Source organism: Brachionichthys hirsutus, unplaced genomic scaffold (assembly GCF_040956055.1).
Source record: "Brachionichthys hirsutus isolate HB-005 unplaced genomic scaffold, CSIRO-AGI_Bhir_v1 contig_200, whole genome shotgun sequence".
In the NCBI taxonomy this organism is placed as follows: domain Eukaryota; kingdom Metazoa; phylum Chordata; class Actinopteri; order Lophiiformes; family Brachionichthyidae; genus Brachionichthys; species Brachionichthys hirsutus.
The window spans coordinates 199278-226085 of NW_027180317.1; the positions used below are offsets into that span (position 1 = coordinate 199278).

Genomic DNA, 26808 nt, shown 5'->3' on the forward strand with positions numbered 1-26808 from the left:
AAGCGAGCGAGCGAGTTTCTACGGTTTCTCCCACAATGTCTACCGAGAGGAAATTGTCTCTTTCTACTCAACCAAAAGCTTGACTTTAAATGCATTTATGGCGCACTGTACTTCCCCAAGTAGCCACCGATTGTCTTTAATATTGATTTAACAATAATTTTATCTATTTTAATTTGATTGTATGCAATTAAAAATATGATTTCAAATATATTTCATCTTACTTGTTCTTCTCTTTACAGCGTCCGGGGACATGAAACTCAATCCACAGCAAGCTCCACTTTATGTAAGTATTTCTACAATTATTTGATTTTAGTATGATTTTGCAATCTGTTTAATTACCTATAAGCAAATCCATCAGGAAAGGCTTTCATTAACTATGACGAACCCTGAAGTCACCCTGTCAGGCCCTTTTAGCTACTGGTACATTACTGTTGTTTTCTAAAGCGTCAGTGTGAAAACAAGAACAACTGACATGCATATTTATTTTCCAGTTCTTCTGCAACAAATGGGCTGAACTGCGGGTGTGAACAGGCTGCCCAGTACCTGGGGGAGGATATGCCTTTATCACGCTTAGCTTTACTTTATATGGAGTTAGATAACCTCGTGTGCTTCCTGGAAGAGCTCGGCCTGACCTGGGAACAGGCCTAATCAAGTGGTATAATAAAATAAAAAAACAAAAACAAGTGTGTGGCTGTGCAGGGCAGGGCAGTGGGGAAAGCAGCATTAGGCAGGCAGATCAACTGGGAAACAGTTGGAGCTATCCCGACGGTCAATATTGTGGATGCAACTTATGTTCTCAGTTACGTGACATTAAAATAACGTGATTGGAGATTTCCCAACGAGCAGGCAGTTGTCCTCTTTGTTAGCTTCAAATCTAGTTGACTGGGGCATGTGCCATTTGTCCAAAATAATAGGTGAGCACATAATTAATGGCTTGGCACCTTGCGCAAACAGCATGGCTATGTGGCCAGAAAAGTGGTGTTTTTTTTTTTATTTTGATTATGTAAACCGTGTGTGTGTGTTTAAGAACATGCTGTTCTGCAAAGTTGGGTTTGTCAAGGAACAGGGTATACTGGTCTATTGGTTGTGGTGGATAAGTTTCTCAGGCCTTACTGTATGATTTCTTTTTCATGAGTGGGAACACCGTGGTCAGATAAGGAGTTTATTCAAAGAATGTCTTACCAGCAATGCTTTCTTGAATGGTGAGGCTCAATTATAGCGCAATCATCCTGCCTTGAACGTGCTGCATTCATGGAGCCCTAAAGAGGAACAACTGTCAGGTGAGATCAGCAGCGCTTTGGATTAACATAAAAAAACCAATTTACTCTTCCTTTTACAAAAGGGGTTGATAAATTTAATGGACTCCTGGACCTCCTGCTGTCTCCCTAATTAAAATACATTTTTGGGTTGAGGGTCAAGTATATATCATCGAGACGTTTCACCGGGATCCTGCCTTTCCTCATCGCTTTTAGAAAAATGTCAAATTTGTCTCTGTTACTACCTCTGAGGGAAAAGACGGACAGCAGTTGTGCCTCCATGACATTCCTAAGAATGGAGGTGCAGGATAAAGGTGCACCAGTCCCACCTTGACATAGACGGAGGTCAATCCTCTGATGATACCCCGCACTGCAGAAGAACTGATTTTGATGCAGCTTCTTTTTTTAATGCAAGTCAGTAGGAGTTTTAAACTCACGGCTGAAAGGATGCCACTCGGTTCCAGGCTGGCTCGAGCATTTTGCTCGGCCAACTCTCGAGCTGTTGTCAGAGCGGAATTGAAATTGATGGAATCCAGTTATTGACAGCGACTGTATTAATCCCAGCAGAGATTTTCAGAATTAATTAATCCAGATTAGGGTTGTTTTATTTGTGGCTGATATTCCTCGTTGTCTTCATACAGTACAGTACTAGTCTCTAAAAAGCAATCAGTCACATGAATCATAAATAATTATAATAATAAAATGGTCAAACTCCGTTTGATTACAAGTAGCCTGGTTTTGTCAATGTAATTACAAATTTTGAAATTATCTTAAATTGAACTCAAGTAGAGTGTAAACCTTCTTAAAATGTCCACGTCAGACTTTAGTATTTAAAAGCGCAATTCTTTTAATTAATTCAGATTAAGACATCTTTTTGTGGTGAGGTGGTTGACCTGTAATTGATCCCTTTTTAAGGTGAGCATTTTGCAGACACTGTGATGGAAATGAAGAGTTCCGTTTCATGCGTCTAGGGGAGCTACCAACATGTGTGATGCTGAAGGTCGTGGGCTGTGTTGCTGCAAATTAAAGTGATAAATGAAATGTTCATTAATTTTCAGAGAGCAATTAGGTGTGTGTGTATGTGTGGTTGGGGGCGTGAAGTAGAAAATGGACCACAAATGGCCCTTAATGATGTTAAACTAAATGAACCTGGCTGACACTGCAGGTTGACATGAAGGTCCCCTCACTTCAGAGCTTTTTGTTGGGATCAAGTGAAATGGCAGCACTCTTAGTCGTTTGCATTATTCCCCCCCGCCCCTTCTCTTTGGGGAGCTTGGTGCTTGTTTTATTCTTCTTCCGGGATGCTATAGGCTAGATTGAAATGTTTAACAGGCTGGATCTGCGCCTGGAGGGGTACCTTATCCATGTGTGTATAATCGAGAGTGTTGGGGTTTAATTTGTTCACCAGCGGATGATTTGTGGCAGCTCTTAAAAAGTGAGTCATCTTTCAGTAACTGCATCTGGGCTGTTCTGACTGAGTAAACATGCTATTTTGCATTCTTGGTTGTTAACAGGCAGCGTTTTCCAGGCTGCCGTCCAATTAAATGAGCAGGTAGGAGCTCAATGCCTGACAAAGGGCACATGACTGCAGACATAGAAGCAGTTGTGATGATGGAAACTGTGACTGAATGATATTTCAGCAACGCCTTGAGAGAATTCCTTCGAATTTACCACGCAAATCTAAACTAACTCAAAGGTCATGATCACTGACCCCAGAGGACATGTTTCTTGCCATAACTAACCAAATTAAAATTATTATTATGTCAAAAGTTCACACGTCGAGTGGAAGTAACTGATGGATTTTTATCTAAAGGGTCAAAGATCACTGGCATCATATCGACAATTTTCCAGCATATTGGTCAACACCATAACTCAGAAGGGGAGATTATGACCAAAGGTCATCATTGATTGGAGAACAGATCAACTTGGACGTCTTCCTTGAGACCTTTGTGATCACCAGGCTGAAATTTATGTTTACATTTTTTTATTTATTCATAGCCAGTCAGAATCGATTACCGGCATCTTGGTCAAGCACATACATGGCCTCCCTCCTCACTATATTTCCTACCTCTCTGTAACATAAGTTCCTGAGTAGACTTTGATATCCTCAGACAGCAGCCTATTATCATTCCCAGGGGCTGGCCTGAAGTCTAAAAGGGACAGAGTGTTTGCTGTCAGGGCTCCGGGACGACCTGCCTGTGGAAGCTGAGTTGACTGAGACGGTTTATAAACCTCTTCTTCAAACATGGAGAGCCCTTCCTCGTCTTGCCCTTGTGATGTACTTTGTAACAAGGGTTTATAAAGTGTTCTCTTAATGAGATTGATGATGATGATTGATTATTAATATTTATGGGGCTGTTGGTGGTGGTTATTTTAATTTGACACCCTAGATTTGTTCAACTATTTGTAGGATTTTACAAAAAACTGCTTAATGGATTTTCCTGAAACTTGGTTGGGGAATAATTCTTTTTTTAATATGGAACACTTTTCTGGCTGTGTTTGTGAATAACACTTAACCTACTTGGCAGAGTTCAGTGGTTCTTTACACAAAAAGGAAGGAACCATGTAATTTTAGAATGGCTCCAGATAAAGGGGCGATGCGTGATTTTATCCGTGGTATATTTTTTCAAATTTCTTTAACAATGCACGATCTGTGAAGGCAGCAGTTCAGATCAGAAAGAACAGGGAATTCTGACTGTTCTAGAGCAGCTGTTTTCCCTACAGCAGAAATGATGGATTTCATATTCTAGGTGCATATAATTACGGATCTAAATACAGGAGTTGCGTATAAACCGGAACGTAACCGGCTGCTAGTCGGCCTTTTTGGAGGAACCGCTCTGCCTTGGTCTTGATAAAGGAACATCTGTACAACTTAAAGCACAATCCTAGGTCTATTGGTTTTACAGTTACAGTATTAATGATAATGTAAAGGAGAAAACATCTCAAACCTTATCAGGTGTCTTGATAATTAGCTTCCATGCTAAGGTGGGGCAAACGTCCACATTGTACAACCTACAGTCAGAAACCCAGGTTAGGTGATTAAGAAGTATCCAGGCGATTTAAATATTTTTGAATTTAATCCATGAAAAACAGGTTCTGAGAGATTTCAAAACGGTATGTGTCACCGAACTCGGTACCGTTCCAGGATGTGAGCTTTCCTCTCTAAAGCCCACATCCTCCCGCTGTTCTGTTGATGTTGCCCCTTCCCCGCTGAAGCTCCATGATTAGCCGGCCAATGCCCCAGCAGGTCACTTTGTTACGTAAGTCGTAGGAAGTGGCTGACAGACTGCTGCCACACAGGTTTGAAACTGTAGCTTGTTTTTGTTGTTGCTGTTGTTGCTGTTCGCCTCGGTGACGTTTCGTGCATGTGCTTGTTTGAATGCAGCTGTTTTTCCTTCCGTGTCCAGCAGATGTTTGTCGTCCTTGTTTCTCCAACCCCCTCTGCCAAAATATTTGCCTCCACAGGACTGACAATGGTCTTATTCAGCTTCTTTCCCATTCGTCCCTTCAGTCTAACTATGTTTGAGTGAATTGATCTCAGGTTGATGACAAGGATTCACAAAACACACCCTTTTCAAACCAGATAAAGAATTCATGTTTTTTTTGCTAATGGCTATTAAATTGAACAGAACATCTCATCCATGTAACTCGTGATCCAAACGCAGCAGGTTGATGGTTGAGATGTAATGTCTCAAATGTTTGAAGGTCCTCTCCGTTCAGCATCACCACAACAAACCTCACGTCAATCAAAACACTCATGTCTGCTTGGCTTCCTCTCCCATGCAAGTCATTTACTTCAGTCTGATTCAGTGTCGCTCTTTTGCCTGTCAAAGCTGAAACGTGGCAAAGCCGGCATCCTTCATGCATTAAATCAACGCATTTAGTCATGTCTGTCAGACGCTCACTGCAGGCTGTTTCCTGTCCTGTGGCCTCTGGGCGATGTGGTGGCCTTTGAACATGTTTTCCCCTTTTGCATTGCTCTGCAGCAGAATTGCCAAACGGCTGCTGGTTTGCCTTGCTGCTGTCAACCTGCTGATCCCCCCCACATGGAAGGGCCTGAGGCTACAGCTTCACAAGCAAAGGAGGAAACGCCTTTAACCTTGACTGTTAAGCTCTTTTTGACACCAGCTTTTGCCGGCTGCCATATCAGACTGCTCATTATTTAACTGGGCAAGTGAAAAGAGTGCCTCGCTGGTCAGATTAAGTAGGATGAAATGTCCCATTATGCCTCCTCGGTGTCACCAAGCTGCAATCCCACAATGGAAAACAGCGCATTTTGAACAATATCCCTATTTTTTGCTGCTTCTCCTCCTCCTCCTCAGTCTGTCCTCGGATGACACCACATTATCCTCCCAACGCTTCAGCCACCACATCGCCATTTGTCACATTAGAGAGAGAGAGAGAGAGCAGAATGCACCATTAACTATGCATGCTTGTGTTGGAATATCTTATCTCTTTCACATAGCAATTATCTAGCAAGTAAAATAGTGGAAAAATTATATTAAACCTTAAGTTAACTTTGATACTCCAATCACAAATCTATCATTAACTCTTGCTAAACAAATTCTGTTGCAGTGTGTATAAACCTACATAGAAATACCCCCGTTTCTCATTCTATTACTAATTTTTGTACAGCACTTTAAATACGTAAATGCTAAAGTGCGGCTCATAAAAAAACGCCCTCTCTCTTCCAGCAGAGGGTCGCCCATGTTCCCGGTTGACATTTTTGTAACTAATGATCTGCTTTTCACACAAGTTATTTTAAAATGAAAGTCGAAAATGTGCGTCTTTTGTCTACTCTACGCATAAAATACTACGGTAACGGAGTAAAGTTAAAGCTGCATGGAAAAAATCTGTCCGTGCCATCGACTGTTGTGCTGTGCAGCTAGGAGACAAGGAAATAAAGAAGCTTTAGACTAAGAGTGAGAAAACAATGAAAGGTTAGATTATTTCAAAATCAAGGCTCTTCAGCTGTTTCAGCAATTCAAGATGATCCAAGGCTGCTGAAAAAACCCAAAGTACTGCTATTCAGCCATGTTGCCTGCTTTTCTCAAACTGTTTTCACCCAATGCACTCTGAACATGGAGCTCCTGCACCGATTTGCCATAAAATCAAGCTGCTTCTCTGTAGTCGAGCTCTGCCTGCTGTCTACTTTCCCCGTTTGCTAATGATGTGATGTGCAGCATTTCGACGTCAATAAATCATTATCATATTATCTCAGAGGGATTAGTGTAATTGATGTTAACGAGTGCAGTGCTGCGAAGGCGTGCACGCTCCACACCATGGATTACTCTTGTGCCCTGTTTTTTGGATTTATATAGCCAATCTGTTCGATTGACGAAGTCTAGTCATGGCTCATTGACGAGCTATGATTAGACTTCATGATCCTGATTTTTCAACAGGAGATATAAGCAAGCACATTTTCTTTTTTATTATCATGCTATTTATTTCTTTTTCAATCGGCTAGAGACGAAGAGTTAGATAAGAAGTGCTCGAGTCCGAGATTGACAACCTAATGCCTACATTTTGCAGGCGGTGTTGCAGGGAAGCATTCCTGTTCAGAGCTGTGTAGGATAGTCTCGGTAGATACAAGCATCCCTCACAAGAAAGTGTGAATTACTATACGTTGCATCCAGACATCTCGTCATCTAAACTCACCTACACATTGACTTGGAACTATTTGCCTCACTTTGAATCAACCAACATGCACAAAATGCATCAACTGTGAACAAAGCAATGTGCCTTGAGAAAATTACCTTCATTTACATATCCACCTTTTTAGTAGACTTGATTCCAGTGATGCTGTTGTAACTGCAAGGGTTTAAATTTTCATCAGCTACATATTGAGAGGAATGCTGCGCTACACAGCTGACTGATTTACAATCAGTCATTTAATTGTTTCTATTTTTTTTCCTTCCAAAGATGAAATGTATGCAAGCTTTCTGTAACTGCCGTTTGTCCCTGCAGGGGCAGTGCGTTATCACGGTGCAGCTTGCCGATGAAGAACTTGCTGATGAGGAGGGCGTTGACTATTTCCTGCTGTTTGCTGGCAGCACACAGAGACACCTGACCAGCACCCTGAGGAGCAGTCATGACACCTTGTATGCACTGTGTCCTGGTAAGCCAACCTGCCCACGGATGCCTCGCAGTTTCCCTCTTCTCCGTTGTCGACCTGTGGGCATGCAGCTCCACCTTCAGTATTTAATATAGGCTAAAGAAAAATTATATTTAAAAATAAATAAATAATAATACAAACTATGGTAGACATTCAAAGGTCAGAATGCAACTCTTAAAAAGTATACGATAATACAGAAGATCATTAATACATAGTTACTAAGAGTTAAAACAGTTAAATAGTGAATGTATTGGTTAATCCTCCATAGCCCATATATGCTATTTCCCACGATAATAGTACAAGTAACTTAATAAGTTGAGTTATTATTAAGAGGTGCTAAAGCCTGCCAAAATGTCAAACGTTTTCATTAATTAAAGAAGGTAGATGAATGTATTCTGTTCTTGCAACACACTGGAAGCATGCCAAAGATTCAGAGGTCACTTTGCAAAGAATTGATTGTTTAAGCTGCATATAAGATGATTTGTGATTGGAAACATGGGAATAATATGAATTGAATGGACGATAATAGATGTTGCTGATGTCACCGTGTTCCTCAAGAGTTCCAGACAGGAAAAAATAATAAGGCGAAACATATTAAACTGAATTATGTTGTTGTCTCGGTGTCACTCTCCACTAACGGATTAGCTCTGCTTCACTGCTGCGTCCAATCAGAACAGAACACCGAAGGCCTGGTCCTGTGACCAAGGTCGTGGGATCGCGTTCTCAGATGGCCTGCATGGGGAAAACGGCTGCAGATGCACTAAATCACTACTTTGACTTGAATTGTGGTGTCCTTGAGTACGGATGCACACCACTGGATTTTATACTGGGGATATATTTTCCAACTCATTTTAGCAGATTGCTGGTACCAATAATATTTGCTCTGATTCCCCCCCAATTTCAGAGATTGTCTACTCTTATCGTGATGGTCCACCGGCAGATGCAGAAAGTCAATGCTTTTCATAATGTACACATTTGCTGAGCCACATAATAAAAGTTTCTCATCAGTTGTTCCCTCCGCATAATAAAAGCATCTTCAGTTCTTTCTGTCAAGTAAGCAGAAATGATCATTTAGGGTTGTTACCACCAGTATTACAAATGTTACATAACCAGATTCAAATTATGTGCCGAGTCTATCATGCATCCTTTCCCTTGAGCAAGGAAATTGAACCTCGAAGTTTAGATGGAGTTACCGAGACAACAGCTGACGGTTTGTAGCAACAAATTACACTGACACAGAACATTAAAGCGATTATTATTCCAGATACAGAGGGCGCTCCTGTTGATTTCTTTTTAGGAGAATAAAATGAAGAGTCCTGAATCTGTGGTGCATGACTTGGCATTTGGAGATGGAATAAATTGAAGCTGAAGGCTGTAATATCCTGTAAACTAGAAGCAGAGCTGTCAGGACTTCAGACATTAGCAGGGCAGCCATGCAGCACTTTCTTTCCCTGCTGCGTTTCCACACCGGCCATGTTTGTTTACCACAGTTGTTGTTGGACATTGCTATTGCTATGACGACTGAAATTGTATTTGTTCTTTGTCTGGTTAAATTTGATCTGTGCTGAATAAATGGTAAAGAGGGGAACTGAAAAGTGCCACAATAAAATACCAATCATGTTTATTGATATTAATCACCTCCAATAAGGAGGTCATCTTTTTTCTGGCATTGGGTTGTTTGTGTCTTTTGCCTGTTTGCAGCATCACTTAAGAAGTGGAGTTGTAAAACCGTGACTCATGATACTGAATGAAGCCAACGCGCTTCATGGTTCCCCCCCTTTTTTCCAAACTTGCTTATTTATCCACTCCAAAATGTGGTTATTTCTTCCATGGCAGATCCCCGACTGTCTCACTTTCTGTAATGGTTCACAGTAATATGTCAGGTAAGTGGTGTGTAATTGACAAAAGGTCCAAAAGTCCAATCTGGCAATATGTGAGAAAGAGAATATTCTGTATCTGTTCCACTCTCCCCCCAAAAAAGGGCCATTCCTTACTGCCCTCTATGTTTAATCAAAATGTGTCTGGTAGTTTGTTTAATAGATGTTAATGAAGGAAGAATGAGCAAAAACGAAAATACTGGATAAATCTTGAGCTTTCCAGATGTTGACGTGACTAAGATCCTCTGTGTGCCGCATCACTCAACACGTACAACTTTCAGTCATATACACAGACAGATGTAGAATCTATTCAATTAGTCCTTCTGTTTTTTTATTTTAAAATGGCAGTAAAATACATTATTGCTCCTTTCTTCTTCTCTCTGTGTCTCTCCTTTTGTCGTCTTGCAGCTCATGACTGCTGTGAGGTGGCGCTAGTCACCTTGTGTTCAGTCAGCCGAGGTGTCCTCGAGGCCCCCCAGGACCCATCGCCCTGTCTGGGTCATGTGGTTCCATTGGCTGAGCATCAATTCAACTTTGTTCAGGATTTGGCCTTTGACATGGCTCAGTTCTTGGTAAGCAACAGATCCAGACATTTTCATATGCAAACATGACACCAAGCACATAATCTGAGGTGTGTCACAGGAAAAGAGGAACAGTGACAGCGAGACAGAAATAATGTTGTTGTGTTTTCTCTGATCAGGCTTGAAGTCTCCTAGTCATAACTTATCATCCCCTAGACGTTTAATTTAAAAGTTGCTATGCCAAGAAAAAGGACAAGGTGATATAGCTGTCTGAAGCCCTTCACGTTTTTTAATAGAATATTTTTCTAACTTTTCTAGCCTGAATATAATTTGTGTTCACCAACCCAGCACAGGCACAAATGGAGTTCAGTATAGCATGTTTGTCTTCCTCCATGTACATCATAAGTTTTAGTCTACACTCTTATGCTGAGCCTCTCAAAGCGACAAAGCCTTGGCTCCTCCTGTAAAAATTCCTCTTTCCGACCTTCCTCCGCTCAGGTAAGCACAGCCGGACGGGCTGACGGCCTCGACGGGGCCCTGCTGCTCGATGAGTGTCGGATCCCTGTGCGGGAGTGCGAACGTCTAGACGAGAGCCTGGCGCTTGCCCTTCACCACCTTGTGCTGCCACCGGGATGGAGCTTACTGGGGAGAAAGCTGAGCAGCAGCACTGGTGAGCCTGCAGGCCAGCGGCATGGTCTCATCTAAACTTGTGATATCCTCGCATGATAAAATGTCCCAGAATTAGACGGCATGTCTAAAAATATGCAGCGTAATGCATTTCATGCATGTGCTTTTTGTGTCTTATCTTTCAGTGTCGGCCACATGTCATTGAATCCCGGGAGATCAATCTCTTAGTATAATGCAACTGATTTCTAACTCTATAGACAAGTCTAACGGCTGATTTATGTGACACGCCCTCAAGTGCTGCCACCACTACTACTCACGATGGTGACAGAGAGGAACTGAGCACTATTTATACTGACATGTGGGTTAATCACAGTCAGCAGACACGCCCTCTGACAGATGGAGGTTGTTCGCGTGAAGTTACTCAGTCTCAAAGGACCAATCCATAATACTTCATGACATGGGCGTTAGAAAAACATTACAGACCCTGTTGAAATAAAAGTTCTGAAGTTTTTGTAAAATGTCACTAAATGGGATGTGAATGTGGTTCGCAAATCATTTTTTACCTGAATATGGAAGGAAGATATTGGATGTTTGAAACTGATAGAATTCCCTGTTTGATAAATGTTAGATCTGTATTTGCTGCCTGCAACACTTTGCTGAAAGGTGGAGACGGGGACATTGACAGAAGACACAATATCAATGACTTCTGAAACCATTTGAAATGCAGACCTATCAGTTCTGAGGACAGTTTTCCAAGATGAGCTGGCACCAGGAGAAGTCCGTATCGCTTCTTATATTATATACTTGTATTGATGACAAACAGTGATGTTGATCAGATTGGACATTTAAAAGCTTCTCTATTTTTTAAAAACTCTTTTTAATGACTTGCATCATTACATTCTGTTTTATTGATGCTTTACAGACAGTAGGGGTTGCACTAATTGTGTCTGATGTTCACAATCGGAATGTGAAAGTGCTGTGTGGAGAAAGTTAGGCAACTAAAATCGACTGGAAATACTTGCTTGCATACGATAAAAATAATGATTTGTTCATTGTAATTAGATCTCTCTCTGAAACGACCGATTAGTCCTTTGTCAGCAAACTTCTCTGAATATTATTGAAACATGAGCATTTAATAGAGGTTTATGAAAAGAGAATTGACTTCACTGGATGACGTTTCTCGCTCCAATATTTTTTAACCCCAAAGTCTTAGTTTGTTGTTGGAGCATAGCCCAGTCCTGTGAGTTGCATTTCCAACACTTTAGCAAACTGATTTCTAAGCAAACGTGCTTCGAGGTGACATCTTCTAGACACATTGCAATTGTATGGGCAGGTTTAGAAGTGAGATGTCTCTGCGGCTACTGTGGCCTTTCTCCTTCCACCTACAACCTACAATTAGCTCATAGCAGACTTTTCCACTGTGGGATCTACTTTTTCTTATGCAAACAACATGAATCACTCAGAATTCAGCGCACATAAGCAGAAGCTTCTCCCAGAATGAAAATACTCCTACGTAGCAACGTAGCTTCATCTTCCTTTATTTTCTCTGTTGATTTAATGATCAATCTTGTTTGTGATTTACTAAATAGTTTAAATATATCACCAACGGTCAAAGGCATGTCTTAAATCCCCTCTATTTGAGGGGAATCTTTAGATGCATTGTGAAGGATTTGCAGCTGCAGCTGCTGCGGGGATCCAGACTATCATTTATACTGGTATACTATCTTAAGTCAATGATTGTAAACGGGAACTAAGGTAGATGTTCATTTTACTCACAGTGCACTGAACAGGAAATAATAATCCTCATTATGTTAATTCTTATTGAAGCATTAAAAGTTTTAAATCTACTTGTTTTAAAAGAAAGACAGAGAGCGATCCAGAGACAGTAAATTAACATGCGTCATGCAGTGTTTATATTGAAAGGGAATGCAGAGTACCGGTAAGTGTAGATGTGATACACAAGCTTTGTAAGCCTGTGTTATCATTACTTTAATCCGTTTATTTTAGCTACGCTGCAGACTGCATCCTGACAGCTGACTCTAATAAACAACGCTGACTGTGCAACGACAGGGGCTGCGTTCTGTCTTATTTATGTCAGATATAAGTTATGGGTTGCCTCCTGCGTGTCTGCCAGGTCAGAACATTTGTAGATTTAACACTGGGCGTCTGTTCAACAGGCCGGCTACATTTGATCTTCATCAGTGTGATTTGATCGCTGTTTGGCTGCATGCAAAAACCAAACGGTTGCATTCTGTGACTAAGTTTAGGCTGCAGCTAACACGCGTATCCTCAGAAGTATCACTGCAAATCAAAGCTCCAGCTGTGATGGAGATGCAGTTGAGTCCACCCTGGAGCTTTTCTGTGTGGAGTTTGTGTGATCTGCCTGTGTCTGGGTTCCCACCACCAAAAACATGCAACCTGGGTGTCTGTCGGTGTAACTCTGTGAGTGGTCGATTAGCGTGGTACACCATGGATGAGCTGGCGTCTCATCCGGGCTGTGCCCCATCTCTCGCCTGTAGCCAGCTGGGATAGGCTCCAGCAGAGCTGTGGCCCGCAGGCCGGATATGTGACTGCAGACGAGACGATTACGATTAAGAAGATGAATGATTCTTATTCTCTGCGTCACAGTGAAAGGATGTTTGACGTTAAATTGCAAAGCAGTCGATTAATATCAAGTAATGAGATAATATGCAGTAAAAGTACAAAATATAACTTGCTATCAGTAGCTCGATAATAAACCTCTGTCAGTGGCTTTAAAGTATACTTGGTATTGCATTCGTACCTAATAAACGACTGTCTGGTAGATTTTCTCAATCTTCTATTAAGCTTCATGAAAGGGGCCCTGTTTCTCTCTATACATGAGGCTGATGCCAACGTGGTCTTTCATCGGTCGGTTAGACTTGGAGAAGGCGGATCCGGCCCCTATATGGCATTCATCTGGCGGGTATCGGTGTTGTCTCTGTGCTGCAGCTCAGCCAAGAAGCAGTTTGGGTTGTGAGAAATCGAGCTGTGTAAACAAACCGACAAGTTTTTATTAAAATTAAAGTGACAATTGTCTACAGCCATTGACTGTGAGGACTTTCATCACTTAAATTTAAAGGAGTTGATGGTGAGGATGATAAACATGGTAATCGCTTACTGCTGGAAGGAGCTATAGCGCGGCCCCTGCCTGTGGCTATTGATAAGATGATGGATTATGATTTAACTTGAACTTGGATATTAGAACAAACCAGCAGAGTCAGTGGGATGTCTGACTAAAATTGAGACTCAGTAAGTGTGGAGTGGAAATTGAAAGTCCAGACACTCCTCATAATGTTTTATTCATTATTGGTTTGGAGCCTGAAAAGAAAAGTCATCACATCAGATTTGCGCTAATGACTTCCCTTCTGATTAGATCAAATCTGTTTCTTGGTGTCGTGAAGAGAGTAACTACTTTTTAGGCTTACGCACACGTGCGTACACACATACACGCACGCAGCCCTTTGCATAATAGCCGGTTGTCATGTTGTACATTTTGAAGGCGTCTTACTGCTGTGGTGAGTGATGTGTGCTCTAATAAACTCTGCTTTGAAATGTGTCACTGCTTCAACACAAGACACTTGGAATAGAATAACTGTGGGAAGGCAGGAGGGCTGCTGCTCGGGTTTGGATGATGATGGATGGCAGCAGACTATGGGTGGAGGTAATGATGTTTCATCTGTCATCTTTGCGCCGTGGACACGCAGCCGTCCCCTGATCTCACCGTAGCCACCACACATTAGGGGACATTAGAACCTGGAACTGTGCAACTTAGAAGATTATAACACCTAATTATGTGTTGGTGTTGAGGAGTGAGTAAATCCTTGTAAATGTATCAGTAGTACTATTTAGTGTCCAGGTAGTAACTCCATGATCTCCACCATTAACTAGTATAAACATAAAGGACCAGTCATGTCTTTAAGGCAGTTAAATGAGGCAAATGAGGTGGTCTGTGTGTGCCTGATGATATAATTACTGGTGATTTACCACAGTATTCATTTACTTTTTTCATGGTTGTGTGTCCCAATTTAATTTGGAGTGAATTTCATATAAATATTAGTGAACGTGGGTTGTGCTCTTTTGCGAAGAGTAAAGCAAAATATTGACAAATTCATTGACAATGAAAATATGTTTAAAGCTTGGCGGAAACCAATTGATGATGCACAGCTAGCGAAGCCAGCCAGCTTCCTGTCATGTCTCTGCCAAGGTGCAGGTCCACAGGAAGCAGCATGCAGCAAGTAGCAGCGTCTAACTGGATGACACTCTCAGGTCAAAGTACAACAAAGTCACGGATGGTGCGGCTGCCAGTTTTAGGGAATTGCCACCAAATCCAAAATTCCCTGCTGCTGTTGGCGCCTGTCATTCCCGTCTAATCCAGCTCGACCAGGCAGAGCGATAAATACGGCAATTAGGTTGAAATCCGTCAGCGCATGTTGGTAAATGGAATGAAGCCTCTCATCAGCAAACGCAACCAGCATTTTAAACCAGCATGTTTTATATTGGGGCGATATGCTTTATGTCGCTTAGCCCGGCACAGTTTAAAAGTCCTACGATAAATCCCAGTCGAGTTTCGACACAGAACTGCTCATCTGTGTCAAACTGAAAGATCATGCATTTCTCCTGTTTGCTCAGATAAATGTCTGATTTGATGAAGAAAACCTCCATTCAAATGAAAGATGAAGAATAAAACACAATCTGTCTGAGGAGGGTGAAGGAACGATCTGTCTAAAGAATCCACACTCGGCAACAGTACAGACATTTATCTCTCCCGAGCCTGTGGTTTCTGTTAGAAATGCATACAGACCAGCTGATTTGATAAACCCGAGTACTCTGTGTTCAGTTTATTTACTCTGCATGCAAACACACTTGGGTTCAGAGGTGGGGATGTTTCACCGCAACAATAATATTTTTTTTTTTAACCCATTAAGGCTTTTTATTTCTCCACAATTGCCTCTGTGTTTTGCTTTTTATTTCATTTATCTCTGAACAAATGTTAAAGTGACAATAAATTAACCAGTGCCCAGACAGTAAAAGCTATTGATAAAATAACTGGTTAACTGTACATTCCATCCATTAATGTTCCCCATTGAAACTGGAGAATGGTTTAATTTCATAGATTAAGCTTGTGATATGAATTTCTCGACAATAACGGCGGCTCTTGCTGGCTGTAATACAATATGGGGCCTTCCTAAATGAATGTGTCCATTATCTCCTTGTCTTTGTGGATGTGTCAAGAGGAGGGTTTTATTGTTCAATTATATTCGATTTTTCTATTGATGTATGGAACAAATAATGAACTGGCATTAAAAGCTCTTGTAGCTGCTCACCGCTTCCAATCCAATCCCAAAAAAGTTCGAGCAAAGTCTACAACGAACAGAACTAAGAACAGAACGTACTTGTGTTTGTTCTGCAAGTGCTCCATTGCAGAAACGTCCTCTGTACTATCATGCTTTTCATCGCCCCATCCTTTCTTGTGAACGACACACTTCTGAAGATGCCTCTTGCATAACAGACCATGATACGTGTTAACCGGTGGGAGGATTTCTTTGAGCGGTCCGCTTCTGTCCAGGCCTTTTGCTTCTCCTGTTTGAACCCGTTACTGGCTAAACGCGGACTGGAATACAAGCAGTTCAATGGAAACCCAGTTTTACAAGCGTCACATAATTCTCTAATTCTGTGCGTGGCCCTAAGGCACTAAATAGTACTGCCAGTTGGCATGTTGACCTGAAGCCAAAACAATTCCAGTACATTTCGAAATCTTTTTTCAGTCATTGATGAAGACCAGCGCAGCGATAAGCGACAGTTTCATCAGTCATTAAATGTATGAAGGTCTGCGTTATTTATTGGGTCGCTGTGACTCCTATACTGGTTTCATTAGACAGCACTGTGGCGTTGCCAAGCTGCCTGGAATACTGCAGTCCTTGCAGTCCTCTGGGCGGCAGTGGATCAGGAGGTGCATTGGGGGGGGTCGTCCACATATCAGCTGTTCAATCCCTCTGTCCACACACTGAGATACTGACACTGGAAGATAGTGAACCCCACTTCCTCCCAATGGTTGTTACACTGGTGTTTGAGTGATCGTGTGCAAGTGGCCACCTCACATTGTAACCTCTATTACTACTGTATAAAATATGTGAAGGGGTGAAGCACGATATATATATATATATATATATAAAGTGCTATAAATATAAAATCTGTATTCTCTGGTTCTGTGTTTGTTTATCGTTTATTATTTTACCCTTGCATTTGTTTTTCTATTTATTGTCCACTGTCATTTCCTCAGATCCGAATCCTCAAGAGACTCTGCTACATTTCTCAGCACGTCGAGGTCTCTTTCGGGTTACGCAGTTTCTACTGAGGCAGTCCGGAGCGAGAAACGCGCTGCGATTGCCCAACAGAGAAGGCCACACCCCTTCCACCATCGCCGCGCTACGAGGACACGGACGACTTCAAGAGCTCCTCACAGAGCACGTCTTGCAACAACAGTCAACGGCTGACGGGTATCCGGATCACTCTGAAAATTTAATGGGATCTAAGTTAGACCGAGACTCATCTTCAGATGTTTTTTCATTAAGATCCATCCAGCAGTTTTTCCATAATCCTGCTAACAATCAGACAGATAAAAACACAAACGCTGTTAAAAACATGACCTCCTTGGTGGAGGTAATCAATATATATCTCAATCTCAGTACGGCAAATGTGGTTTCTCCTGGGCCTGTAGGGCGGCGTTATTTGTGTGTTGTCTTCATAGATCAATATTATCCAAGAAGCACAAGCCGCACAACCTGAGCAGTTTTAGCTGCTGCAGCGTAGTTGGGGATGGACTGAGATGTTGTGGGTTACCAGGATTGTTCCGACAGTATTCAGAGAGATGGGGAAACTATCTGCAGCGCCAAAGTCTTGGTTACAACTTTTGTGTCTCCTGAAATGACAAAAGTCTCAATAACACAAATCCACACGCGTGTCTCTGTTCTGTTGGCAGCTGTTAGGTTTGAACCGAATCCCAGTATAGCGATTCATCAAACTGGGAAAAGTACAGACTGAGGCGTGACTTGGAGTGAAACCGGCCTCTCTTCTTCATTCTAAACGCTTCATTTCTAATAGTTATCAAGTAACTAACAATGACAATAGCGCAAGCTGAAAGACAACTACCTTATTCATGTTGCTCATTACCAATGAAGCCTTTGAGTTGCTCCACAGCTCCCCTGTTTGTGTTGTAATTACATTTTCTTCAGGAAAAGTGAAATCACTTGCAGCCTGGCTGGTGACATCACTGTCGGGCCTCCCAGTTAAAGCAGTCCACCCAGGATTAGGCAAACCGATGTGTCAGAGTGGGAGGAGTCTCCTCTTTGCAGCACTATCTTTAAGAACAACACCACACACACCTTACCGTCAACACTTACAGCAAGGTTTCTCAGGAAGCTTGTCAAAAGGATTTTTACCACAGACAAACCGCAACATGTCCCACAATGTCTGTTACTTTTTAACTTTCACTAGCCGCTTTCTCATCAGACACGCTCACACTAAGGCTGCTTGATTACCCGAGATGTCCAAATAGACTAACAACCACAGCGTTTCCCACTTGGGTTAAAGAGAAACACACATGGATTATTAGGAGGAGCGTGGATCCGCTGACATCGGTTTTTCTTGAATGCAGTTCTGCAGTGTCTTATTGCTCTACAGAAATGTTTGGATGATCTTAGTATTCACTTCATGGCAGGGCGGAAGCAGACACCGAGACTGACCGAGGAGCCGAGGCTGCCCGGCTGCTCTCTACGGAAGCCCGGCTAGTTTGCCACCTCCCCAGGCTGAACACACACACGCTGACGGTGAGCGTCCACCCCGCTCGCGTCCCTCCGACCCTGCAGAGGAGCGTGGAGCAGCTGCTACACTTGATATGCCATCTCCACGCCAAGGTGAGTCACACGACCCTGCCTTTTCACCACATTACTGCTTGTTTTAGTACTGCTGCCGGACATTGTTCACAATTGTTTGTCTTTTCATTGCCCTCGCGTCTTTCACCTTCAAACTTACTTTGCCCTGTAACACCTTTAGCAATCGCATGTGACGAATGATAAGAAAGAACTGCGTTGGTTTCCATGAAGGGAAAGCTAACCATCGCTCTCCTTTTCTACGTTCTGAAGGGAGTTTCTGTTCTGGAGCTGCCGTTCGAGTCCCTGCACACGGCTGTTGAATGCTGTGATGGCATAGACACGGAGCTGACGTGTCGTGGCCAACGACGTCTACCTGATCGAGAGTTGCGGTACCTGGATACAGCGACAGGAGAGCGCTGTGTGGAAGACTGGTCAGGGGCAAGCGGCAGCAGCAGTGTTGTTTGTGGACATAGTGAGACGTGGAACACTGAGAGAGACTGGAGTTTGTTTGTGAGCGCACCAAAGACAGAGGTACGTCCCCAGGAGCATGGCGTCGGTCCCCCGGAGCACTGGGCGTGTCTCAGTTCAAACACTGGGAGAGATTACTGCCAAATGGAGGAGGAGGAAAGGGAGCAGTCTTTTTCCACCCAGGGTTTGAGTTTGTGTGACAGGAGTGACGGAGCACAGAATAAGGCAGACGGGGAGAGCTTCACTGTGGGAATCGTGACACCGGCAGGCTGCAGTAAACAGGCAGCGGACACTGATAAAGGAGAGGCTGTGATCCAGGAGGAACAGGACACAAAGGGAAAAGAGGCATCGGAGCCGGAAACCGAGGACGTCACAGCTGGTAAGGAGGAGGCCACCTCCGAGACCATAGATCTGACAACGGCGAGTGGAAACACAGAAGCATCAGTCATGGGTCAGTCCTCGTCATCATCGAGTTCTGATTCTGAAATGAATGAGAGCTGCCAGGAAGGAGAGGATGACGGAAGAGAAGACATTCAGATGGGTGGGGAACACCGTAGCAGCCCGTCTTTACACGAGGACAGGGCAGACAGTGAAGGGTTAACAGACCTTGCGTCATCCCCAGGGGACCCCTCCAACCCGTCGTTGATAGACTGCGATGATGTCATGGAGGGGCCGGCATCTGCCGGTCCGTGTATCTTGATGGAAGAGCTCCACAAGGGGGAACCTCCACCAGATGTAAACAGCCTAGAACAAAACCAGGAAACAGCTGTTGGGGATTACACGACGGAACGGCAGCGGGGCGTGGCCCCACAAACTGGGCGTCATTCAGGGAAGTGGACTGAAGCAGCCAGTGTTAAAGACATAGCTGGGCTTTCTGGATGCCGTGTCGAGCACACAGATCCGCTTCCGTTGGCCGAACCTGACGATGCAGTGGCCTGTCAGGCCGCTGGCGACTCCACGGAAGACGTTCAGACGGACACTTCACCTGAAATGATTCCCGGCTCCAGTAACGGACCTGCTGATCAGGATTCAGCGTTGAACCATGGTGCTTCCAGTGATGATGATGATGATGATGGCAGTTTCAAGTCTGTTGGAAGCTCCACAACAGAAATATTCCACCCCACTCGGGACAATGCGAACACGGGGGATTGTGAATTTCCCAAAATGGACACGGAGGAAGTGATCTCAACAGACATGAAGATGGAGGACTCGCATGGTTCGCACCCTGGTGACAATGGTGAACATTCATTAACTGATACAGGGATCCCCTTGGAACTGGGTACTGTGCATGCACTGACAGCGACAGAGCGCGGCGAAGCTGGCGTTGATCCTGAAGAACAACTGTCACCCGACCGTGAGACAACGGATGCTGTGAAAGACACGGGAGAAGATCTTGTGCCAGGACCTCCTGCAGAGGATCTGCTATCTGCCTCGTCAGAGAACAGAGGATTAGGAGAGACCACCATCTCTGAACCAATTGCGGGCATTCAGCATTTGGTACCGGACATCACCTGTCAGGATTTATCTGAACCCTACCCTCCTGTTGTAGGAGAAGGTGAAGTGATGGACTTGGGTCAACAAGACGATCAGTCAACGGACACCAGTGAAGAACGTGCCGCTGAGGACAGTGGTTTCCGGTCGGCGCTACAACCCAAGCCGGACGGGTCTGAGAGGACGGGAGATGAAAAGCCCCCTGAGGAGGGTTTAACACGCTCGGAGCCTCCTGCTGATGCCTCGCCGTCACACAGTGGCGCTGCAGACGCAGACGTCGAAGACGCTAAAGCGAAGTTGCCTTTTCCAAACGCCGAAGCTTCCAGTGAACCGCCTTTTCCGAAGGAGACTGAATTTCCCAAAACTGTCGATGCAGTCTCACAAAGTGCAACTCCAGGTGGGTGAACGTTGCTTTATTTCACTGTCAGGTTTCAGATGTATGCTAGTTTCTTACACTCAAACTCAAAAGTGTTCGACCCTTTTCTTAAATTAAATTTATCCAAATAAATTTAAAAATAATATTCTAAACCAGCTAAAGTTATAATTCCTAAATAACTTTTACATCAGATATAAACATTTGCCTTAGCATAACCTGCTAGTAGAACCTTTTGCTCATTGTCCAATGGTTTTGGCAGCTACAGATTGTTTTATGTTAGTCGGCTAGCCATGTTTTTTTTTTTTTAATGATGGCTGACCGAGGCTAACACTTTCATGCCAGCTATTTTTGTTAAAACAATAAATGAAACTGAATGAAGTCCTCTGTAGACGCTTCCGTTGCGTTGTGGCTTTTGTAAATGTGTTTTTCCGGTTATTTTACTCCATTTCCATGTACAGTGTTTCCTAAGCTGCAGCTCCTGCTGCCTGTTAGTTGTATCTTATTGTACTCGGTTGTCTTTAATTTCTGGCATGTAATTATCTAACATGTAACATTAACTGACATCAGTTTATGATGCGATGCCATCTTGCACTTTGACATAAATGATGCATTAATGGAGATACTGAGCTGATTTGTGATAGATACATTTTATCTTTAATACTTTATTCTATATGTAGACTGACAACACTTCTTATCATTATTATATACTTGTTCTTTTAGACTCGGGCTCATGCATGCATGTACAGTCCCGGATGCACACCCCGAAGGCTTCTCTAATGCAAACACCCACAAACTTGTTGTTGTCGGCATGGAGCGGCAAGTAAAATTCTGGCACTCCTCTGTTGGTAGTTTTTACTCATCAGGAATAATTGCTCTAGACTGAAGTCCAAAAAAGAGAGGTTAAGGGCGAGGCTGGTGCTGTGCGTCGCGCAGAGCGTGGGGTGTCATTACGAACCAGGGGATATATTTACAGCTGAGCAGCACTTCACATCATGCACAATCAAAATTTCTGTTGTTTCATGGGTCTGGAATAAAGAGGGGGCCTAGTCAGTCTCGATTCTAGAGGATGTTTAAAAAACACAAAGGCAGGCGAGGTTCTTTTTTACATTTTTTAGCATCCATTAAGTAGTATTGTGTTACATAACCAACCCAAGAGAGACGTCTGTCATGCAGCCAAGATAATTTTATCATCAATGGGATGATTTGGCTTCTGTTTTTCCAATCAAAGAGTGATACATCCTGCAGCGATGGTTGACAAATGTTTTTCACTTAAAATGCCAGCTATTTATTCCTCTATTAAGAGTATTTCCTATTGACACCATTCTGTGTCGTCTACATTGCTCCAGAGGTGGAAGTCGTCATGTCTGAGGAAAGTAGCGTTGGTGCCGAGAGGAAGGAACATGGCCCAGCAGAGGAAGCAGATGTCTCCATGGTAAGCTGTCTCTCTATCAAGCCCTGGTTTGTTCTAAATTAAATGAACATGAGGTATCATTTGCCAAACTTTCAGATGACCCTGAATAACCTTTCAAATAAAGTTGTGAAGCAACTGAGTACTGAGTTCTTTATGAATATATAGTAATCAGTTACTTTTTTATCGTTTGTAAGAATTGTTGCATGACACAAAATTTGTTCCTATAGAATTTTGTCATTCTCAAACAAGTTTTATTTTTTTTTAGTAAAGATATTCAACAAGAAATAAGATGCTGCCTTAGGCATTTCCTGTTCATTTATTGAGATGTCAGACAGGAACTCTCTACTTCATGCTGTGGGAATCGTGTTATGCAGTGGATTTACTGTTTGAACTGAGCACATGGATGCAATCTTGGGTAGAATCTGAAATGTTGCTGACTGACAGATTCCTTAGGAGCCTGGACCGGAGTGGATCTGTTTATTCCTGGGTTGTGGTTGAAGTCAGTGGCTTGCTCTGAGTGCCAGATGTTTCACTCCAAGATTAGAAACGTAGACTGTGAGACTCTAGGGTCGCCAGCAGAGGGCGATGTAGCTCCAAATGCCATCTTTAGGGGTTTTCCTCCCAGTCAGAGGAAAAAAGGCCTATTTTGTGCTTTTGAAATTTCTGTGATGGACAGACAATTGTGAGTCGTGCTTGTGTTGGGCACACTCCATTCCTGAAAGAGATGAGGTGAAGAAATTAATGTATCCTCCGAATGTTCTTGATTTCTATTTACACTGTTTGAAAAATGACATTTGTTGCACATAATATGAAATACGTTTACAAGAACATTAATGGTTATAGTAGGTAATTGTTATTTCAACAGTAATTATAATCTACTGTCTTTTATCAGTGTGAGTGCTGGTGGTGGTTTAGGTGGTCAGAGTGTTGCTGATCCCAAGGATAACAGGAGGGTTAAATTGATGACCGATCAGTGAGGTTACCAAACGGTCAAAGGTATTAACACGAAAAGCACAGAGTGTACAAATCTCCACCGAGCAGCTTGAGTGAATTGAATGCATATTATACAAGATATAATTTTTTGGTTTTTTTAAAAGCCTGCATTATAAGTAAATGCGGAAAATCCAGATTACGACAGTATCTGCAATCTGTGTCCAATCCGGATGAAATTTGGTGGTGAGATGGAGGTCCCCCACCCTACATGAATGTTTCCAATTCCATAAACATCGGTCAATAATCAACCAAGATATTGAGGAGCAAAATTTGAAGCTCCATTGACTGCAATGTTACCGGAAATTTTGAAGTGATCCATAATCTCTTTTTGGTGTATCATCACCAAAATGTAATCTATCTGAGAGCAATCTGAGCATGTCAACGAACTTACCTCCACCAAGGAGGTTGTTTTTGCCTGTCTGTTTGTCAGCAGGATTACAGGGAAACTGCCAAATGGATCTTGAAAATCTGAAGATGGGTCTTGTTATAATTTAGATCCCATCACATTTTGAGAAACAAATCTGGATTTTCCAATTTACTTATAATTGAGGCTTTTTCTATCTTCAATTCACTCACCACGAATCAGTCATGTAGGGTCCGTTATGCACCTGCTATGAAATTGCTGCTTTTTATTGCACCTATATCTCAACTTAACTCAGACTTTATTTGTAAAGCACATTTAACCAGTCAATGTTTACCAAAGTGCTGTACAGGTTAAAATAAATGTAAAATATAACAGCAGCAGGGGGGGGGGGGGGCAGCTGTCCCAAAAGCTTTGTCACTTTTGGTTTTTAAGATGTTCTTTAGCAGCTGATTGGCTGATTGCAGGTTCAAGGATATACCGTAAAGGAGAACTGTTAAATATTGAAGTAACAGGTCATGCAGAGATTTAAAAACAAAAACAGTTCTAAAAGAGTCAGGCAGAGGCCAGAACAGAAGTGAAATGTTCACACTTCTTCATGAATGTGAGAAGACGTGCGGTGATATTTTGCACCAGCTACAGGCGACAGCGATTAATTGATGCTAAGGTAAAGGGAAATTAAGTCGTCTCGCCGAGTCAAGACGTAATAAGACATATTGTCTCAGCATCAACATATAAACAATGTCAAACAACAAACAATTGCTTAAAACCACGTGAGGCTGTTGTTCATTTGATTTGATCAGGGCATGCATGGGGAAAAAAGCCTTCCTTGGGGACCACATATTTTAAAACAGTTAAAGATAACAAATGAAAAAGTCATTTGTAGTTAGAAGTACAAATTATGCATACAAGATCTTTAAAATAATAATAATTTGTAACCATATTGGGGAGGTTAGGATGTGATGAATCACATGAGGCAACACATCTGAAATAAAAGCAGGACCAGAGAGTTGCTAACCAATCACAGCTCTGCCCCCTGTGGCGGAACTTGTACGTGATGATGTACAAGCTCTGGCGTAACAGCTTGCCTGATTCTTCTTTCGATGTGGCCACAGGCCAGACTGTCATCTCTGAGAGGTTCAATCGCTCCCAGAAGGCGCCTCACAGTTGGCCGTGATTCTCATCCAGCAGGGGGTGTTCAGCGTCGACGGCGGACACTGACCATTCAATAACATCAACAGAAGAATTCCCAATTCCATATCACAATCCCAACAATGTTGTGTTTGACTGGTTGACTTATAGAATGGGAAAGAGAGACACATTCCCAGCCTTTTTGAGAGAGCGAGAGAGAGAGAGAAGGAAAATGCACACAGAGGGAGATCAAAGGCGTGACTCAGGCACAGTCATGGGAGAAGTTTGGAGGCGACAGAGGAAAGAAAAGGGAGGGAGGGAAGAAGAGAAGGAGGGAGGAAAGAGGAGAAGGAGGGAGGGAGTTGGAGTCTGGTAGAAAGCTGCTTCTGTGGCCAGATGTGAAGCTTAGCAGACATCTTCAGCTCTACTCAGTTGTGTTTTTGTTGTACTTTAACGCTTTGTTCGGTGAATCTGCTCTGGATACTTAAGGGAAAATGTATGAGCGACATAAACGGCGGTACAGCCTCTGTGCCAAGGGAGAGAGAGCCGTAGACGTGGTGTTGATAAAGGTAGGAACCCTATCGGCACACATTAACAGAGTTGCTTGGGATTGTAATGTGTATTGTGCTGCAGTCGTGCACTAATTTAAACGGATGCGGTAAAACAGTTTTTTTTTTGAAAAGGGAGAAAATGCAGTAAATCTAGGAATTTAAAAAAGTACTATTAAAGTAATAACGGAGTTTAAACACACATCAAGCTACGTATGTTGAGCAGAGTTTGTGCCGAGATTCAGCAGCTTCAGATCTCCAGGGTTTAAAGGCCTGGTCACACTTTTTCCTAAGTTCCCCAGGAAAAGTACTTTCTTGCGTGAAACACAATCATAACTGTCATGAAGTGCTTCAGCGTGCACGGCCAGAGCATTAGTTGTCTGCAGGGAGCGTGTGTTTTGCTGTGTTGCACCCTGGGAGATGATTGCACGGTTGTTGTTCGTGGTCCTCCAGACACAGAGTGCTGATTATTTTGGGGTGGAGTGCGGTTTTTGGATGGACGCTGCATGGGCATTCTGCGTGTGACGCTAACACAGATGCCCACATTCAGTCCGTCTCTGTTAAATAGCTGTGTATGAAATGCGATGAGGGAGTTTAAGGTCGTTGAGGGATTATTTGGTCAGGCTTGTGGGTGCTGACAAAAATTTGCAGAGCAGATGTTCTTATCTCTTCTCTCTAACCTCTCACTTCTCTAACCATTTATGCTTTGTGCTGCATTAAATCTTTCTGGAGAATATATTTTTTATTTGGTTGTAGGACAGCAGCATATTCCTGTTTCTTTTTTTTAAAATCAACACACTTTCAAGAACCTGCTTCCACCAAGGTTTTTGATACTTTAGTTTAGATCAACAGATGCCTCCTCTGGAATGTCTGTAAATCCACAGCTCAAAACATTAGATGAAGTTTCTGGCTGCTTTCATTTGTTCCTTTCTTAGTTCCTGATTATTTTTCTTTGCCCTGCTGTGGCCCTCTTGATTCATCAAATGATCATTCTCCACTTTATAAGTCACATTTTGTGACGTGTGTGGTTGGTCCAACGGTTTTGTGTGGAAATGCAAATAATTTGTTAACTCAATTTGTTTAGTTATTTGAATATGATATGAATGAATCTGACATTACTGACACAGTAAAAATGTAACTTGGTCACTTCTAACACGGTAATGCTGTCAGCGTGGGAATCCAAAACTCCACATCAGATTTTTGGATGCCCCTTACAGCGTGTCGTGGTTACCATCATGCTGGTTGTTACCAACAAGAAGGGAAGGAAAGTGGCATATCTATGTCACCTGTCTTCAGTCTATTCAATTGTCAGTCTCTCCACCGGCTCCTGATATCAGCTTCTATTTTTACCTGAGGGTTGAAATATAAGGGATTATCTTGTATATGTGTGAAAGAAAGTGAGAGAGATATGAGTGTTTGTGTGTGTGTGTGTGGGGGGGGGGGGGGGGGGGAAAGCAGGTGCCAAACCAACACGTTCCTCTGGCCTCAGATGGAAACAGGAGATTGTCCAAATGACTTCATTACAACATCCCATCATGTCTCCTGGCCCTAAGCCATAGAACACATCATATCTCCCCTTACCAAGTACACTAGTCGCAAATAAGGCTTTACAATGGCTGGTGCAGTGCAGTGCAGGAACCCTTGGTTCCAAAGAAGCCTGTGTAAATCTTTTTAATTATTGTAACAGTAAGGAAACACCAAATTTGTCTTGCCGTTGGATATTTTCGTGCATTCCCAGGTC

The 26808-nt window shown here is 42.8% G+C and overlaps 2 protein-coding genes across 2 annotated transcripts in view; both read left to right on the forward strand.

Moving 5' to 3' along the window:
- The first annotated feature begins 250 nt into the window (after positions 1 to 250).
- LOC137912579 (A-kinase anchor protein 13-like) lies at positions 251 to 20652 on the forward strand. The gene is made up of 7 exons (XM_068756714.1): positions 251 to 283; positions 7224 to 7374; positions 9657 to 9820; positions 10268 to 10439; positions 16698 to 16881; positions 18135 to 18330; positions 18559 to 20652. The coding sequence occupies exons 1-7, from the start codon at positions 251 to 253 to the stop codon at positions 20650 to 20652; spliced, it is 2994 nt and encodes a 997-aa protein (XP_068612815.1).
- The window catches only part of LOC137912590 (A-kinase anchor protein 13-like), a 46576-nt gene continuing 40300 nt past the window's right edge, over positions 20533 to 26808 (forward strand). The window contains exons 1-2 of the mRNA XM_068756727.1: positions 20533 to 20644; positions 21970 to 22055. Coding sequence (XP_068612828.1) covers positions 21984 to 22055 — 72 coding nt within the window. The 5' untranslated portion in view covers positions 20533 to 20644; positions 21970 to 21983. The remainder of the gene's footprint in view (positions 20645 to 21969; positions 22056 to 26808) is intronic.